The sequence below is a fragment of the Trachemys scripta genome, chromosome 2 (assembly GCF_013100865.1).
Source record: "Trachemys scripta elegans isolate TJP31775 chromosome 2, CAS_Tse_1.0, whole genome shotgun sequence".
Taxonomy (NCBI): Eukaryota; Metazoa; Chordata; order Testudines; family Emydidae; genus Trachemys; species Trachemys scripta.
Window position 1 is genome coordinate 279,691,897 of NC_048299.1, and position 16,336 is coordinate 279,708,232.

The 16,336-nt window shown below is 61.7% G+C and overlaps 1 protein-coding gene across 1 annotated transcript in view; it reads left to right on the top strand.

Moving 5' to 3' along the window:
* Positions 1-16,074: 16,074 nt before the first annotated feature.
* C2H8orf82 (chromosome 2 C8orf82 homolog) overlaps positions 16,075-16,336 on the top strand; it is an 18,743-nt gene continuing 18,481 nt past the window's right edge. The window contains exon 1 of the mRNA XM_034763743.1: positions 16,075-16,277. Within this exon, the coding sequence (XP_034619634.1) occupies positions 16,164-16,277 (114 nt within the window). The 5' untranslated portion in view covers positions 16,075-16,163. The remainder of the gene's footprint in view (positions 16,278-16,336) is intronic.

The window sequence follows — 16,336 nt, forward strand, 5'->3', positions numbered from 1 at the left end:
CTATAAAGAGCAAGTGCCTTCAGCTCCCCGAGAGAGCTCCCCGAGAGAGCCGGCCCCAGCAGCAACCGCCCTCCCTGCCCACACACCTACCGGGAAAGGAGTGAGAGACACAGGTGCTGTGGGGACCCTGAGCAGCCCAGCAGTGAGCCTGGCAACTCTGCAGTGGCTGGTGCTTTCGTCCTCGGTCTCGGTGAGGTCCCAGACCCTCCTGGAGAACCTCTGGGACGGATTAACTAACCCCTTTTGTGTCTCCAACCTTCCCTGATTCCTCGCGGCCCCCCCATCTCAGCTGGGGTCTCTTTGGCCTGGGCTTCTCTTGTCCAGTCCGACAGTGAGATTTCATCCCTTCCTGCCTGAACGGTTTTTCTTGCCACTCACGTGGAGGCATTGCCAACTGATGTGTTCCAGCCATTTGCCGGGGCCCAGGCAGTGCAGAGCACCCCTGGCCCCCGCCAGAGAGGAAAGGAGCGGAAAGCACCTGCACCTTGCTGGAGGAAACCCAGGGGTGCTGTACCCAGCTCAACAAGGGCTTTCAGGTGTGTCCCTGCAAGTCCCAGGGAGTCGTTCCCTGGACGCCAGTGGGCTGTTCCCGGGGGTGAGGAGAGCAGGGTCATCCAAGGGGTAGTGCCCCCACCCCGGCTCCCAGGGTGCTGCTTGCCGGGGTGACTTGGCCATTCCCCACCCTGTGCTGGGTCAGTGCTAACAGCACTTTAACTTTGGGCTCAGCCATTTCCGCCCCCCAGGACTTGGAATGAGAAGTGGATTTCACTGGGCTGGGCCTGGACAAACCCTCTCAGCTGTGTGACCGATCCGTACCCTGGGGAGCCTCTGGTCAGTTTGCCCCCGGCCTGCCATGGCCTGTTTCCCTAGGTCCACCTGGCAATTCAAAACCTACAGCTGGCCCGGGCCAGCTGCCTCGGGCTTGCGGGGCTTGGACTAAGGGGCTGTTTCACTGTGGTGTAGACGTCCAGGCTGGGGACCCTGCAAGGCGGGAGGGTCCCAGAGCCCGGGCTCCAGCCTGAGCACGAACATTTACATCACAATTAAACAGCCCCTTCCCCTTAGCCCGAGCCGCACGAGCCAGAGTCAGCAATTGTCTGACTGCCGTGTAGACAAACCCTCGGTGACTCGGGCGGCTTGTAGGCCTTGTAAATACTTCTAAGGGCTGTAACCAGGTCACCATTCAGATAAGCTGCAGCTGCTACAACAGACCAACGGGGGAGGCGAAGGGTCCTTCCCACTTCCTTTCCTGTTAACAAGTCATCTGATGGCTTCAGCAGGGGACATTCCCCTCCGAGAGTCATGGTTCTCCCCACAGACGTCCTGATCCTTGAGGGAGGCTGGTGGGCTTTCTGACCAGGTCTCCTGTAACTCTCCTGAACCCAGTGGCAATAAACCCGAGGGCCAGGGCAGCGTGAGAGAGCAGGGTCAGTCATTTGACCTGCGACTGTGACTGTTTCCCCGAGCCCTCCTGCAAAGTCCATGGAGAATGTGTCCCCAAAGATGTCGCAGGATGCAGGGCCCCAGACTCTTGCTGCAGGAGCGGGAGCTGTCAGCAGGGGGTGCAGCGGCAACATGATGGAAGGCGTGTGTGTGTCAGGGTTTCAACCTGTTGCAGCAGCCTGGTCTTAGAGCCAGGGTGAGCAATGAATCCGCTTTTGCACTTCCCAAAGCAACAGCCGACGTTGCCCACGGCAGGCTCCAGGAGAAGCTGCTTCCTCGCCCCTGGGAGGGACACTCATTTGGCTGGTGCTCATTCGTTCTGCCCTCTTTCAGTGGCCCGGTGACGCAGGCAGCACCCCCAGGCTGCAGTGTGAGTGGTGCTTAATCAGTGCCTGTGCTGGATCCAAACGCAAAAATGGTGGAGCCCCCAGACCAGCTCCCATCTGGCTGGGCAAGCCTCCTTTCAGGACCCAGCAACTCTGCTGCTCCTGGGCCCGGCCCCGTGAGCTGTCAAGGGCCCTCAGCTCCCATGACGTCAGTAGGAGGTTAGGACCCTCGGCCCTTCTCAGGATTGGCCCCTCAATCAGCAGAAACCCAGCCCTTGTATGGACTCACCTAGAGACGCCTGCTCATCCTCTGGAGATTGCAGTCTGGATGTACAGTGCTAGTCGAGACGAGGCTGGTCGAGGGGTCGGCCCGACACCCCAGCTGGGGTTTCTGGGTGTAAGTGGTACCCTGTGTCCCCTCTTTCACCAGTAGAACTTACAAATGGAAGGGGCCTCCCAGACCATCTAATCCGTCCCCCGGCAGCGCAGGGAGGGCAAGATTCTAGAAGCACCGTCTAGAGTAGCTCCAGCGACGGGAGCGAGAGCGATGGAGAGGGAGAGATTATTTTTATTTAGTGCGTTCCTGTAAAGCTGGAATGTTACGGCGCATCCCAGGCCAGTCAGATTATATAGAGAGATATAAAGAGAGAGAGAGATACATAGTAAAAATCACTAATGACATAGTTTTAAATCCAGATGCTATTTATCTTTAGAGCCATTGTCTGTCGCCCTTTCATTGCACAAGAATTAGCTTTTGTCCCAGTTCCATTGCAGGGTTTCTTCATGGCTTCTGACCAAAAAATACCCCTCCTCTTCCCCCTGCGTCCGGTAGAGACAGGCCCTTCGGCGGCTCCCTTAGGGACAGGACCTTCCGCGGCGCTGACTCCACTCAGTCGAGGGCAGAGACCGCCTAGTCGTTCCCAGTCTACTTGCCGCAGGATCAGTCAAGAGGGCGAAAGTGGAACGTTAGAGTCCCCCAGCAGCGAGGTGCTGGCAGTTCATTGCTGGGTGCTGGTCTAAGAGCCATCTCTACCAAGCAGCTGGTTGAGTCTCCGCTGCTTCCCCAGGCGGGGTTAACTGTCAAGGCTCAGTGCCCATCGGGTTGTTTCTGGCACTGAATTCTCCCCTCTGGCTGGTTCACTGCACAAGTTCCACACCTCGCCCAGGGCCAGATCCTGCCCCTGGGAACCTGAGCGCCTCTCCCTGGGTCTTCCTGACAGAGCAGCTGGTAGGCTCCTCACTTGCCTTGGAAGCGACTGAGGAGGTGCTGTTGGGTGGAAGCCTCCGGGACCCAGTGCCTGCTGTCTCTGCTCTTGAAGCCCGTCGGAGATGTGCTAGTGTAGCAAGAGCATCACTGGGCCTGTGCAGGATTCTGATCTTGGCGAATCCAGAGAGATCTCCCCTACATAGAGATCAGAAGCTGGCCCTTGAGTCTCCAGCCAGGGCTGGGAGCCCCTTCTCCCCGGGGGCTACACCTTCCCACAGGTACCAAAACCTAGGGGAACGTGGCTCTTTCAAGGGACATTGTCAGGGCGTTTTGGCCAAAAACGCAGGCTGTGTTACAGAAATGGTCCGACCACCAGGCAGCAGTGGGGAAGGGTTCATGAAATCTGCCTTGTCAACATTCAAAATGGGATTGAAATTTTCCCTGCTCCCCAAATTGCCCGGGGCTATTGCCTGAGAACCAGGAAGTGAAACCGACTGGTCTCGCTGCACAGCCTGGGCTGAGCAAATAAACTTAGGTGCTGCTAGGAAGCCAGGGAAGGGAATTTAACCTGACAGTGTCCCTTTAAATAGGGGAAGGGGCAAATTCATCCCTACGGGGAATCCCTTGACACCAGAGATGAGTTTGGCCCCATGTGTGGCAGGGGAGCAGAGCACCGCTGGGGCCACGTGGAATAAGCAGACGCAGATTAGTGCGGAATTCCCAGGCAATGTGTCTCTAGGACTCGGTCAGCATCCATACGGCCACCAGCGCCAAAGGAAGTGACTGGCGCGTAGCTGTTTGCTACAGAGCGGTCGGACCGTCTCCTTGCCCCCCTGCTGGAGTGGGCCACGTGGGGAGTGCCGGTTGTGTGGGGAGCCCCGGTTGTGTGGGGAGCCCCGGTTGTGTGCTTGCTGCCCGCAAATCTCTGCGGAACTTGTCGATTGATTCGCTTTAGCATTACCAATTTGCGTGTGCCCAGGTGGGAACCCATCAGGCCTTTCCCAGCAGTAGCCAGAGGTTTTCCCAAAGTAGGGACAGGAATCCCAGCCTGAATAGGTTTGTCCTGTTGAACCAAATTCTAGTTCATTTACCCGAGCGCAAGTCCGTCCGCGTCAGTGGTTTTTACTCCAGATTTACACCGGCATGAGATCAGGGGGCTGGATCCTGACCCCACTGAAGCCATTGGGAATCGCACCCTTGACTTCAGTGGGAGTAAGACCAGACATTAATGCTGGAAGTACTGGCCTGAATCCCGGTGCACGGGGAATGGGATTTGACACGGAGTCTCTTTCCATCGGCTCCACCTTTTCTCAGTTAAAGACAGAAGTTGTACAGAGATTTTTTAACTATCCAGAAGCTCTTCTGATCTCATTAGAAGCTCCGGAGCCGATTCTCCCCCTTCTTCTTTTTTTTTTATTTTTAGATGGAACTGGCCTTTCTCCAGCGTTGTATGTTCCAGATGTTCTGACATTGTTCTTCTTGTCGTCATAAACTCGTTTTTCCCCCTCGATTTTATATATCAATTTTTTTAGACTTGAGTTTTTATTTATTATTAAAAAGGCAAAAAAAGAACAAACCAAACCACTCATGGCCGCAGCAAGGAGGGAGCCAGACATTACGGGAGACAAAGGCGACTGCTCAGGAAGGCGTTTGGGGCTGGAGGTGCATTCTCCATCAATGGGCGACAAAGATTCCCCCCTTCCCCCCCCCCGGGTCTGTTCCAAACGAAAAAAAACCCTAAAGTGAAACTTGTTTTTAACCACTCAGTGACTAATTAACCACTAATGTGCCCCAGCACATGTGACCCCAACTGTCTGCTCCCGCACCCAGGGGGGACTCTCCAGGTGGGCCTGTGCCCGTCCTGCTGTCCAGGGCTTCAGTCTGGCATCTCTCACCAGCACTAAATCCCGCAGGCAAAGCAGAACTCAGACAGTCCAGGAACTGGGCCCGATTCTCCCCTCTCCTCCACCTGCACAGCTCTGCTGACCCCCGGCCCCGGGTTTACACCTGCGTGAGCTCACAGGCTCACACTACAGCCAGAACAAACCAGGCCAGCCCTTGTGGGCCAGCCCCTAGCATATAGTATATCCAGCCAAAGGGCTGGATTCTGGGTTAACACAGGTGTCAATCTGGGGCGAGTCCACTGACCTCGATGGGCCCGATCCTGCATCGACGCCAGCCCAAATCAAGAGCAACTCCATCCCGGTGAGTGGCAGGGAAGTGCGCGTGGAGTCACTCGGAGCTAGACCATTGGGACTGAGATCAGGATCTGGCTCAGTGCCTGGCATCCTTCCTCAGCTGGTGATGTTGGTTCTTTGGCCTGTTGCCCGAGCCAGCCCCAGCACATGGAGTCACCATGTTACCCCAATGGGTTCCCTAGCCAGGGATTGTGCTGTGCCTGGGGTCGCTGCTGGGTGCAGTTTTTGTCTCTTTTTCGTTCCTTTCAAGTGTCAAGGTGAATTTGAAAGTCTGATTCCTCCCCCCACCCAACTCCCCGATGTTTTCCTTGGACAATCATCTCAGGCACTGGGCAGGCTGCAAGCAACGCACCCGAAGGGAAACAGACGAGACGCGGCTCTCTCTGTCATCCGCATTCACGGTGGAGATGGACGTTTATAAGACATGCTAAGTAATCTTTGACCTTTAATGCCACGGGCCTTGAAGGCGATTAGGGGGGCAACCTACTGTGTAACGTTGTCTGACTAACTCTGTAATTATGAAGCATGGACATGTAGCGGCGACTCCATGTTGTGTGAATAAAGCTACATATGGACAGTCCCCTGCGCTGCATGTCCTGTGTGTTGGTAGCTGCTTCTGTTTCCTGCATGTCTAAAGGGTTCCTTCTCCCCCTGGACACACACACAGCTCCCATTAGTAGGGGGGTAACATCACAACCTCCCCTGCACAGCTCGTGAGCCGGGTTTGAACACCAGGACTTCAAGAACAAAGGACCCTGCCACTCAAACTAAAGAAGGAACTCCATTAGCTGGTAGCAATAGCAGGCTGTTATCCTCTAGCTGATCAGCTACTAGAATGAGACATGATACACACGCTCTGCCCGTGGGTTCCAATAACCTAAGGAGTCTGCAATGCGTTACATTTCCTGAACAAGACCAAAGCAAACGGAGCCTGAGTCTCTATCCTTAGTACCAGGGTCTCTCCATCAACTTCAGGGGAACCTCTCCTGATTCACACCATTGTGAGATTAGAATTGCATCTTTCACCCACCACTGAAATGCCGCCTCCTCTGGGGTAGAAAGCAGCAGCTGTTTAACATCACACAGTGACACTACATAACAGGGACAGGAGAAAATTAGGGCGGTGGAATGGGATTAGCTGAGTTGGGACCCAGCCAGGATACTTTGGGTTGCACCCTGACTCCTGGGGATCTTCACTGATTCCAAGTGCTCGGGGCCTCGGTTTTACCTGTGGTTTGGAAGACGAGACCTCTCCTTCTGGAGCTTTGGGTCAGATGGGGCAATTGGCAAAGCGCCAAGCTGGCATCGAGTGCAAAGCCAGGATCCCTTACACCGCTGGGATGGGATGGGGGGCACTGACCCGCCCGTGTGGCAGCAGGTGCATGTGCCCGGGAAGTCACTGGGAGTTTCTCTGCCCCAGGGGTGGGAGGATGAGGATGGGCTTGAGGTGTCGGTTCTGTTCACTCACATCCCCTCTAGCCTCGATACGCCTCTCTCCTTTGGCCACCATGGGGCTACCCCTGCATCACACTGGGAGATCAGCATCTGGTCCTGTCTGAGCTCCGGGTCCCCCAGGGTTAGCACGGAGCAAAGGTCCTAGCCAGGGCAGGGTGGTGATACTTCAGCCCAGTTCTCTCTCCGAGTGCTGCCCGCTGGAGGACGTGAGCATGGCCACAACGGGGCCCGGGCCCTGCCTGCCACACCTGTGTCCATCAGGAGCAGCCTCTGCAGGCAGTGGAATTTGACAGCATCCAGCCAGGCTGAAGACTCTGACGGTCACACACCAACGGTTCTTGGTCAAAACTTCCTCTCTCGGCTGCTGAAGCTGGAAGTCAGAATCCAGGAGCCCCAGGGCCACGCATCTGACTCCAGACACCTGGGACCAGGGACTGTGTCCTTGGCTTTGTCTCTGATGCCCCCGCGACACTATGCAGAGAATAAATAAATACACACCCTGCCCCTGATACACTGGTGGTCAGCTGGGGCAGAACCTGGAGAGCTCCCCGGGGTCACCCCAGTCTTAGGAGCTCAGAGCTTTTTAGTAGGGTTCAGTTACACAATAGATGGTCACCAGGGCCGGCTCCAGGTTTTTTGCCGCCCCCAAGCAAAAAAAAAAAGCTGGAGTGTCTCCGCCAAAGCAAAAAAAAAAAAAAAGGCCGTAGTGCCGCCCCTTGAAAAGTGCCGCCCCGAGCACATGCTTGGGATGCTGGTGCCTGGAGCCGGCCCTGATGGTCACCAAACGCCCCAGGTGTGCACTCCCCACCAGCTGGCCTGCTAGCTCCTCCCCCTCAGGCATGTGTCTCCCCTCCGCCCCCCAACAGGTCTGCCAAGTGTCCCTGGAACAAGCAGCATCAGGCTGTGTTTGATTTCAACCCTTCGCTAAGTCTCTTGGGATTGTAGCAAGAGTCTCACGATATTTGGTGGTTTGCGTAAAGCCCCAGTTCCTGGAGTCCTGGGATTGGGTGGAAATGTCAGCTTTCATGTGTGACATGGAAGGAGGTTGTAACTTCCAGGGGCTGATGGAGGAAGGGGGCCAGGGGGAGTTGGTTTCTGCCCCTCATGGTTGCAGAGAAGACTTTGAAAATGTGACCCCTAAAGACTCCAACATCCAGACGCCAAGAAAAGGCCCCAGCCGGATGATTTTTTAAAATCTGATTTTTAAACCAACTCTCAATATTGGGGGGCGGGGGGCTGACCTTGGAACTGGGAGTTGGTGACACTAGCTTGGCGATATCTGGGGCATGTCCTACAGCCTCAGCGCCTGCTGTCAGGTGATTCTGGGGACCTCCCAGCTTGTATTTGTTAAAAGAGCAATTTTCTAGCCCTTCTGGTAACGGGAAAGTTTTAAAACATGACCTCAGCGACCCCTAAAGACTCAGAAACCAGGAGGCAAAAAAAAAAAAAATCCCCAAATAGATCTACATATTTTTCAAAAGCTCATTGAATGTGGGGGGAGGGGAGGGGCTGGGGGAATGTTACTCTGTATGGGACCGTGGGCCGAGCTCACTGCATCAAGGGCACATTGGACAGCAAGGCTGGAGTTACAGGGCATGATCAAAACTAGCCAGGAGCAGCCAGTCTGGGCCCTAGCGGGCACCACGCTGCCCAGCCAAGCAGGGGCTTGGGTGCTGCTGTGGCTCCCATAACGCTGCCTTCATCACCCGAGCAGACGGAGTTTGGCTTCACGGGGATCCCCAAAGGCCAAAGTTACTCTCCTCAATCAATACTGGACTAGCTGTCGGAGCACACAGGCACCGTGGTTCAGCAGAGGGGCACCGCCTCCCGTAGGCGAGACCAGGGACTTGCACCGCCTCTGATCAGAGGTGGCAGAAATTGTAAAAGCTGGAGATGAAAAAGGCCTGTTAGGGCCTACATCTGGTCTATTGCCTGGGGATCAGGCCAGGCCTGGTCCCAAAAGGGAATTCTCCAGGATGGCGCATCCACTGCTCCCTTTAGGAGGCGTCGCCACTGCCCAACGCAGCTCCCTGCTGGGAAAGGTTCCTTGAATTTCCCAATTCCAGGCCAGGCCAGCACAGCGCCCAGGGTTAAACAATCAGTGCCGCAGGCTGCCGACACCCCTTCTCTCCCTAGGGGTGGGGCCAGCCTTTTCCCCATCGTCAGCTGAGCCTCCCGGCCTGGTTCGGAGCTGTGCTGAGCAACTGTACCGGAAGCAGCGGGAGCTGGGGACACGCTCAGCAGCTTGGACTATCCAGCCACAAGTGTCTGGGGCTGGGCCCCGACACCGGAGGCCCCCAACATTAGGGGAGCCCTTTGGAAATTGAACAGAGTATTGCAAGCGTGGCCACAGCTGAGCCGTACAGAGAGACTCTGCCCTCGCTGCTTGGAGACGGGAGGCCTCTGCACATGCCGCCTCGTGTCACACCGGCCTTTCTTGCTCCCATAGCCCATTGCAAACTCCGGCCTCTGTCTCCCTGCCCCGCTGTCTCGCTCAGTCCTTCCTGCCAGTCGGGATCAGAGTTTCAGGTTCTTTTCCCCGCAGATGGGATGAGCTTGAATGTGCCTGGGCTGGTTTCTATTTCTAGCGCCCCTCCGGGTGAAATGTCCCTGCCTGGCAGGTGCAGAAAACCCCATCAACGATAGTCCTGTTCCTGCGCTTGGGTTAGGCACAGCAGTCTGACGAAGTGGGAATTCACCCACGAAAGCTGATGCTCCAATACATCTGTTAGTCTATAAGGTGCCACAGGATCCTCTGTTGCTTTTCACAGTCACCTTGCAGGCCCGGGGAGATCAGTCCATCGAGGACGGGGCAAGCTGAGCCTTTGAAAGGATTTGGAAGCTGTAGGGACGCAGTGTGATCTACCAACCTGTTTCTACACCCAGCACATGGGAGATTACTGCCCTGCTGGGGTGATTTCATCTTTCCTGGGTCTCCATCCCTATGGGCGTTTCATTCACATAGTGGCTTCTCGTGACGGATCCTGCAAACACCAGCTAATCTAAGCCAATAGCAGGCTGTCCCCTGGAGCTGGGGTGGGTGGCAGCCCCTTCCAGGCCTGCTGGGCCTGGGATTACACGGAGCCCCTGCCCGCTCACTCAGCTCCCCTGCGTTACCTTAACACACTGCTTATTCCTGCTCCGGCGTCCCGACGCACCTCAGGGCGCTGGAACGGGAGTGCCAGCTAATGCCCAGCAGGCTGCCAATGGGGGTCGGCCACTCACACACACCTTTCAAAGCAAGGGAGGGGGCTGCTTGGGCGGAAGGTTGTGGCCTGGTGCTTAAGGCCCTGGCCTGCCCCTCAGGAGAGCTGGATTCAGTTCATAGCTCTGCTCCAGGCTTTGTTCGTGACCTTGGGGTATTTAGGTCCCAGAATAAGAGGCTACATTTCAAGAGAACCCTGCACGCTGGCAAATCTAGCCTGCCTTTAGGTCTCTCAATGGGAGCTGCACACTTCGAGTTGCGGGTGCTGAGTGTTGGGAGATCTGGGCATCATCTGCCACGGCCACGGCCACCCCGTCCTTCCTCTCACCCACCTTGACTGTCTTGCCTTGGAAATGCTTCAGGGCAGGGACGTGTCTGGCCAGCACCAGCCACAGCAGGGCTGCCACGTCAGAGCCTCTAGGCACTACTGGGATACAACTAATAGCAGCTAAGGGCTCCTTCTTTAGCTTCTCTTAGCTCCTACCCGGCACATTCACCACCCGTCACTGCCAGACTCTGCCCCCTGCATCCCCGATGGACCCACCCCACCACCTTCCTCCACATCACACTTCAGGGTAACGTCCCCCTGGCTCAGGTGAGAGCCGCTGGGCTTGGTGCGCGGGGGCTACAGGGGGACTGTGCTGGCTAGATTGGGAGCTGGGTTCGCAAGGGGGGAATACAGGGGTGGGGGTCAGGCTGGGTGGAGTGGGAGCTTACAGGGAGGCAGGCAGGATGAAGAAGGGGTGTATATGGAGCAGGACACAGAGTGGGGCAGGGGCCAGAGTTGGGGCACATGTGGGGGTGGCAGGTCGAGGAGGGTGTTAATTGGGAGAGGGCGATGCGGGGGGCAGGCTGGCCAGTGCTGGCGGGCAGGAGCTGTGCTGGGGGGATTAATTGGGGGAGGGGGATACGGGGGCAGGAGCTGTGCGGGGGGGTTAATTGCGGGAGGGGGATACGGGGGCAGGAGCTGTGCGGGGGGGCTAATTGGGGGAGGGGGATACGGGGGCAGGAGCTGTGCGGGGGGGGTTAATTGGGGGGCGGGGATACGGGGGGCGCTGGGCTGGGGGGTTAATTGGGGGAGGGGGATACGGGGGCAGGAGCTGTGCGGGGGGGTGAATTGGGGGAGGGGGATACGGGGGCAGGAGCTGTGCGGGGGGGTGAATTGGGGGAGGGGGATACGGGGGCAGGAGCTGTGCTGGGGGGTGAATTGGGGGAGGGGGATACGGGGGGCGCTGGGCTGGGGGGTGAATTGGGGGAGGGGGATACGGGGGCAGGAGCTGTGCGGGGGGGTGAATTGGGGGAGGGGGATACGGGGGCAGGAGCTGTGCGGGGGGGTGAATTGGGGGAGGGGGATACGGGGGCAGGAGCTGTGCGGGGGGGGTTAATTGGGGGGCGGGGATACGGGGGGCGCTGGGCTGGGGGGTTAATTGGGGGAGGGGGATACGGGGGCAGGAGCTGTGCGGGGGGGTGAATTGGGGGAGGGGGATACGGGGGCAGGAGCTGTGCGGGGGGGTGAATTGGGGGAGGGGGATACGGGGGCAGGAGCTGTGCTGGGGGGTGAATTGGGGGAGGGGGATACGGGGGGCGCTGGGCTGGGGGGTGAATTGGGGGAGGGGGATACGGGGGCAGGAGCTGTGCGGGGGGGTGAATTGGGGGAGGGGGATACGGGGGCAGGAGCTGTGCGGGGGGGTGAATTGGGGGAGGGGGATACGGGGGCAGGAGCTGTGCGGGGGGGGTTAATTGGGGGGCGGGGATACGGGGGGCGCTGGGCTGGGGGGTTAATTGGGGGAGGGGGATACGGGGGCAGGAGCTGTGCGGGGGGGTGAATTGGGGGAGGGGGATACGGGGGCAGGAGCTGTGCGGGGGGGTGAATTGGGGGAGGGGGATACGGGGGCAGGAGCTGTGCTGGGGGGTGAATTGGGGGAGGGGGATACGGGGGGCGCTGGGCTGGGGGGTGAATTGGGGGAGGGGGATACGGGGGCAGGAGCTGTGCGGGGGGGTGAATTGGGGGAGGGGGATACGGGGGCAGGAGCTGTGCGGGGGGGTGAATTGGGGGAGGGGGATACGGGGGCAGGAGCTGTGCGGGGGGGGTTAATTGGGGGGCGGGGATACGGGGGGCGCTGGGCTGGGGGGTTAATTGGGGGAGGGGGATACGGGGGCAGGAGCTGTGCGGGGGGGTGAATTGGGGGAGGGGGATACGGGGGCAGGAGCTGTGCGGGGGGGTGAATTGGGGGAGGGGGATACGGGGGCAGGAGCTGTGCTGGGGGGTGAATTGGGGGAGGGGGATACGGGGGGCGCTGGGCTGGGGGGTGAATTGGGGGAGGGGGATACGGGGGCAGGAGCTGTGCGGGGGGGTGAATTGGGGGAGGGGGATACGGGGGCAGGAGCTGTGCGGGGGGGTGAATTGGGGGAGGGGGATACGGGGGCAGGAGCTGTGCGGGGGGGGTTAATTGGGGGGCGGGGATACGGGGGGCGCTGGGCTGGGGGGTTAATTGGGGGAGGGGGATACGGGGGCAGGAGCTGTGCGGGGGGGTGAATTGGGGGAGGGGGATACGGGGGCAGGAGCTGTGCGGGGGGGTGAATTGGGGGAGGGGGATACGGGGGCAGGAGCTGTGCTGGGGGGTGAATTGGGGGAGGGGGATACGGGGGGCGCTGGGCTGGGGGGTGAATTGGGGGAGGGGGATACGGGGGCAGGAGCTGTGCGGGGGGGTGAATTGGGGGAGGGGGATACGGGGGCAGGAGCTGTGCGGGGGGGTGAATTGGGGGAGGGGGATACGGGGGCAGGAGCTGTGCGGGGGGGGTTAATTGGGGGGCGGGGATACGGGGGGCGCTGGGCTGGGGGGTTAATTGGGGGAGGGGGATACGGGGGCAGGAGCTGTGCGGGGGGGTGAATTGGGGGAGGGGGATACGGGGGCAGGAGCTGTGCGGGGGGGTGAATTGGGGGAGGGGGATACGGGGGCAGGAGCTGTGCTGGGGGGTGAATTGGGGGAGGGGGATACGGGGGGCGCTGGGCTGGGGGGTGAATTGGGGGAGGGGGATACGGGGGCAGGAGCTGTGCGGGGGGGTGAATTGGGGGAGGGGGATACGGGGGCAGGAGCTGTGCGGGGGGGTGAATTGGGGGAGGGGGATACGGGGGCAGGAGCTGTGCGGGGGGGGTTAATTGGGGGGCGGGGATACGGGGGGCGCTGGGCTGGGGGGTTAATTGGGGGAGGGGGATACGGGGGCAGGAGCTGTGCGGGGGGGTGAATTGGGGGAGGGGGATACGGGGGCAGGAGCTGTGCGGGGGGGTGAATTGGGGGAGGGGGATACGGGGGCAGGAGCTGTGCTGGGGGGTGAATTGGGGGAGGGGGATACGGGGGGCGCTGGGCTGGGGGGTGAATTGGGGGAGGGGGATACGGGGGCAGGAGCTGTGCGGGGGGGTGAATTGGGGGAGGGGGATACGGGGGCAGGAGCTGTGCGGGGGGGTGAATTGGGGGAGGGGGATACGGGGGCAGGAGCTGTGCGGGGGGGGTTAATTGGGGGGCGGGGATACGGGGGGCGCTGGGCTGGGGGGTTAATTGGGGGAGGGGGATACGGGGGCAGGAGCTGTGCGGGGGGGTGAATTGGGGGAGGGGGATACGGGGGCAGGAGCTGTGCGGGGGGGTGAATTGGGGGAGGGGGATACGGGGGCAGGAGCTGTGCTGGGGGGTGAATTGGGGGAGGGGGATACGGGGGGCGCTGGGCTGGGGGGTGAATTGGGGGAGGGGGATACGGGGGCAGGAGCTGTGCGGGGGGGTGAATTGGGGGAGGGGGATACGGGGGCAGGAGCTGTGCGGGGGGGTGAATTGGGGGAGGGGGATACGGGGGCAGGAGCTGTGCGGGGGGGGTTAATTGGGGGGCGGGGATACGGGGGGCGCTGGGCTGGGGGGTTAATTGGGGGAGGGGGATACGGGGGCAGGAGCTGTGCGGGGGGGTGAATTGGGGGAGGGGGATACGGGGGCAGGAGCTGTGCGGGGGGGTGAATTGGGGGAGGGGGATACGGGGGCAGGAGCTGTGCTGGGGGGTGAATTGGGGGAGGGGGATACGGGGGGCGCTGGGCTGGGGGGTGAATTGGGGGAGGGGGATACGGGGGCAGGAGCTGTGCGGGGGGGTGAATTGGGGGAGGGGGATACGGGGGCAGGAGCTGTGCGGGGGGGTGAATTGGGGGAGGGGGATACGGGGGCAGGAGCTGTGCGGGGGGGGTTAATTGGGGGGCGGGGATACGGGGGGCGCTGGGCTGGGGGGTTAATTGGGGGAGGGGGATACGGGGGCAGGAGCTGTGCGGGGGGGTGAATTGGGGGAGGGGGATACGGGGGCAGGAGCTGTGCGGGGGGGTGAATTGGGGGAGGGGGATACGGGGGCAGGAGCTGTGCTGGGGGGTGAATTGGGGGAGGGGGATACGGGGGGCGCTGGGCTGGGGGGTGAATTGGGGGAGGGGGATACGGGGGCAGGAGCTGTGCGGGGGGGTGAATTGGGGGAGGGGGATACGGGGGCAGGAGCTGTGCGGGGGGGTGAATTGGGGGAGGGGGATACGGGGGCAGGAGCTGTGCGGGGGGGGTTAATTGGGGGGCGGGGATACGGGGGGCGCTGGGCTGGGGGGTTAATTGGGGGAGGGGGATACGGGGGCAGGAGCTGTGCGGGGGGGTGAATTGGGGGAGGGGGATACGGGGGCAGGAGCTGTGCGGGGGGGTGAATTGGGGGAGGGGGATACGGGGGCAGGAGCTGTGCTGGGGGGTGAATTGGGGGAGGGGGATACGGGGGGCGCTGGGCTGGGGGGTGAATTGGGGGAGGGGGATACGGGGGCAGGAGCTGTGCGGGGGGGTGAATTGGGGGAGGGGGATACGGGGGCAGGAGCTGTGCGGGGGGGTGAATTGGGGGAGGGGGATACGGGGGCAGGAGCTGTGCGGGGGGGGTTAATTGGGGGGCGGGGATACGGGGGGCGCTGGGCTGGGGGGTTAATTGGGGGAGGGGGATACGGGGGCAGGAGCTGTGCGGGGGGGTGAATTGGGGGAGGGGGATACGGGGGCAGGAGCTGTGCGGGGGGGTGAATTGGGGGAGGGGGATACGGGGGCAGGAGCTGTGCTGGGGGGTGAATTGGGGGAGGGGGATACGGGGGGCGCTGGGCTGGGGGGTGAATTGGGGGAGGGGGATACGGGGGCAGGAGCTGTGCGGGGGGGTGAATTGGGGGAGGGGGATACGGGGGCAGGAGCTGTGCGGGGGGGTGAATTGGGGGAGGGGGATACGGGGGCAGGAGCTGTGCGGGGGGGGTTAATTGGGGGGCGGGGATACGGGGGGCGCTGGGCTGGGGGGTTAATTGGGGGAGGGGGATACGGGGGCAGGAGCTGTGCGGGGGGGTGAATTGGGGGAGGGGGATACGGGGGCAGGAGCTGTGCGGGGGGGTGAATTGGGGGAGGGGGATACGGGGGCAGGAGCTGTGCTGGGGGGTGAATTGGGGGAGGGGGATACGGGGGGCGCTGGGCTGGGGGGTGAATTGGGGGAGGGGGATACGGGGGCAGGAGCTGTGCGGGGGGGTGAATTGGGGGAGGGGGATACGGGGGCAGGAGCTGTGCGGGGGGGTGAATTGGGGGAGGGGGATACGGGGGCAGGAGCTGTGCGGGGGGGGTTAATTGGGGGGCGGGGATACGGGGGGCGCTGGGCTGGGGGGTTAATTGGGGGAGGGGGATACGGGGGCAGGAGCTGTGCGGGGGGGTGAATTGGGGGAGGGGGATACGGGGGCAGGAGCTGTGCGGGGGGGTGAATTGGGGGAGGGGGATACGGGGGCAGGAGCTGTGCTGGGGGGTGAATTGGGGGAGGGGGATACGGGGGGCGCTGGGCTGGGGGGTGAATTGGGGGAGGGGGATACGGGGGCAGGAGCTGTGCGGGGGGGTGAATTGGGGGAGGGGGATACGGGGGCAGGAGCTGTGCGGGGGGGTGAATTGGGGGAGGGGGATACGGGGGCAGGAGCTGTGCGGGGGGGTGAATTGGGGGAGGGGGATACGGGGGCAGGAGCTGTGCGGGGGGGTGAATTGGGGGAGGGGGATACGGGGGCAGGAGCTGTGCGGGGGGGTGAATTGGGGGAGGGGGATACGGGGGGCGCTGGGCTGGGGGGTGAATTGGGGGAGGGGGATACGGGGGGCGCTGGGCTGGGGGCTGGGCCAGGCCGGGGGGGTGCGGACCCCTCGCCCTCAGGCGGCCCCGTCCCGAGGCCCCGGGTCCCGGCCGGCCCCGGAACGCGAGCGCGGGGCCCGGGGCCGGGGAGCGGTTGCGGGGCCGGACCCGCCGCTCCAGGGTAACCGCGGCCGGGCCCGGCCATGAGGCTGCTCCGCGCCCTGCTCCGGCCCGCGGGCCCCGCCGCCTACACGCAGGGCCAGAGCCCCTCGCCCCGCGCCCGCGAGTATTTCTACTACATCGACCACCAGGGCCAGGTGCGGCCGGGCCGGGTCCGAGGGGCCGGGGGGGTCAGAGGCCCCGGTGACGGGCGGCG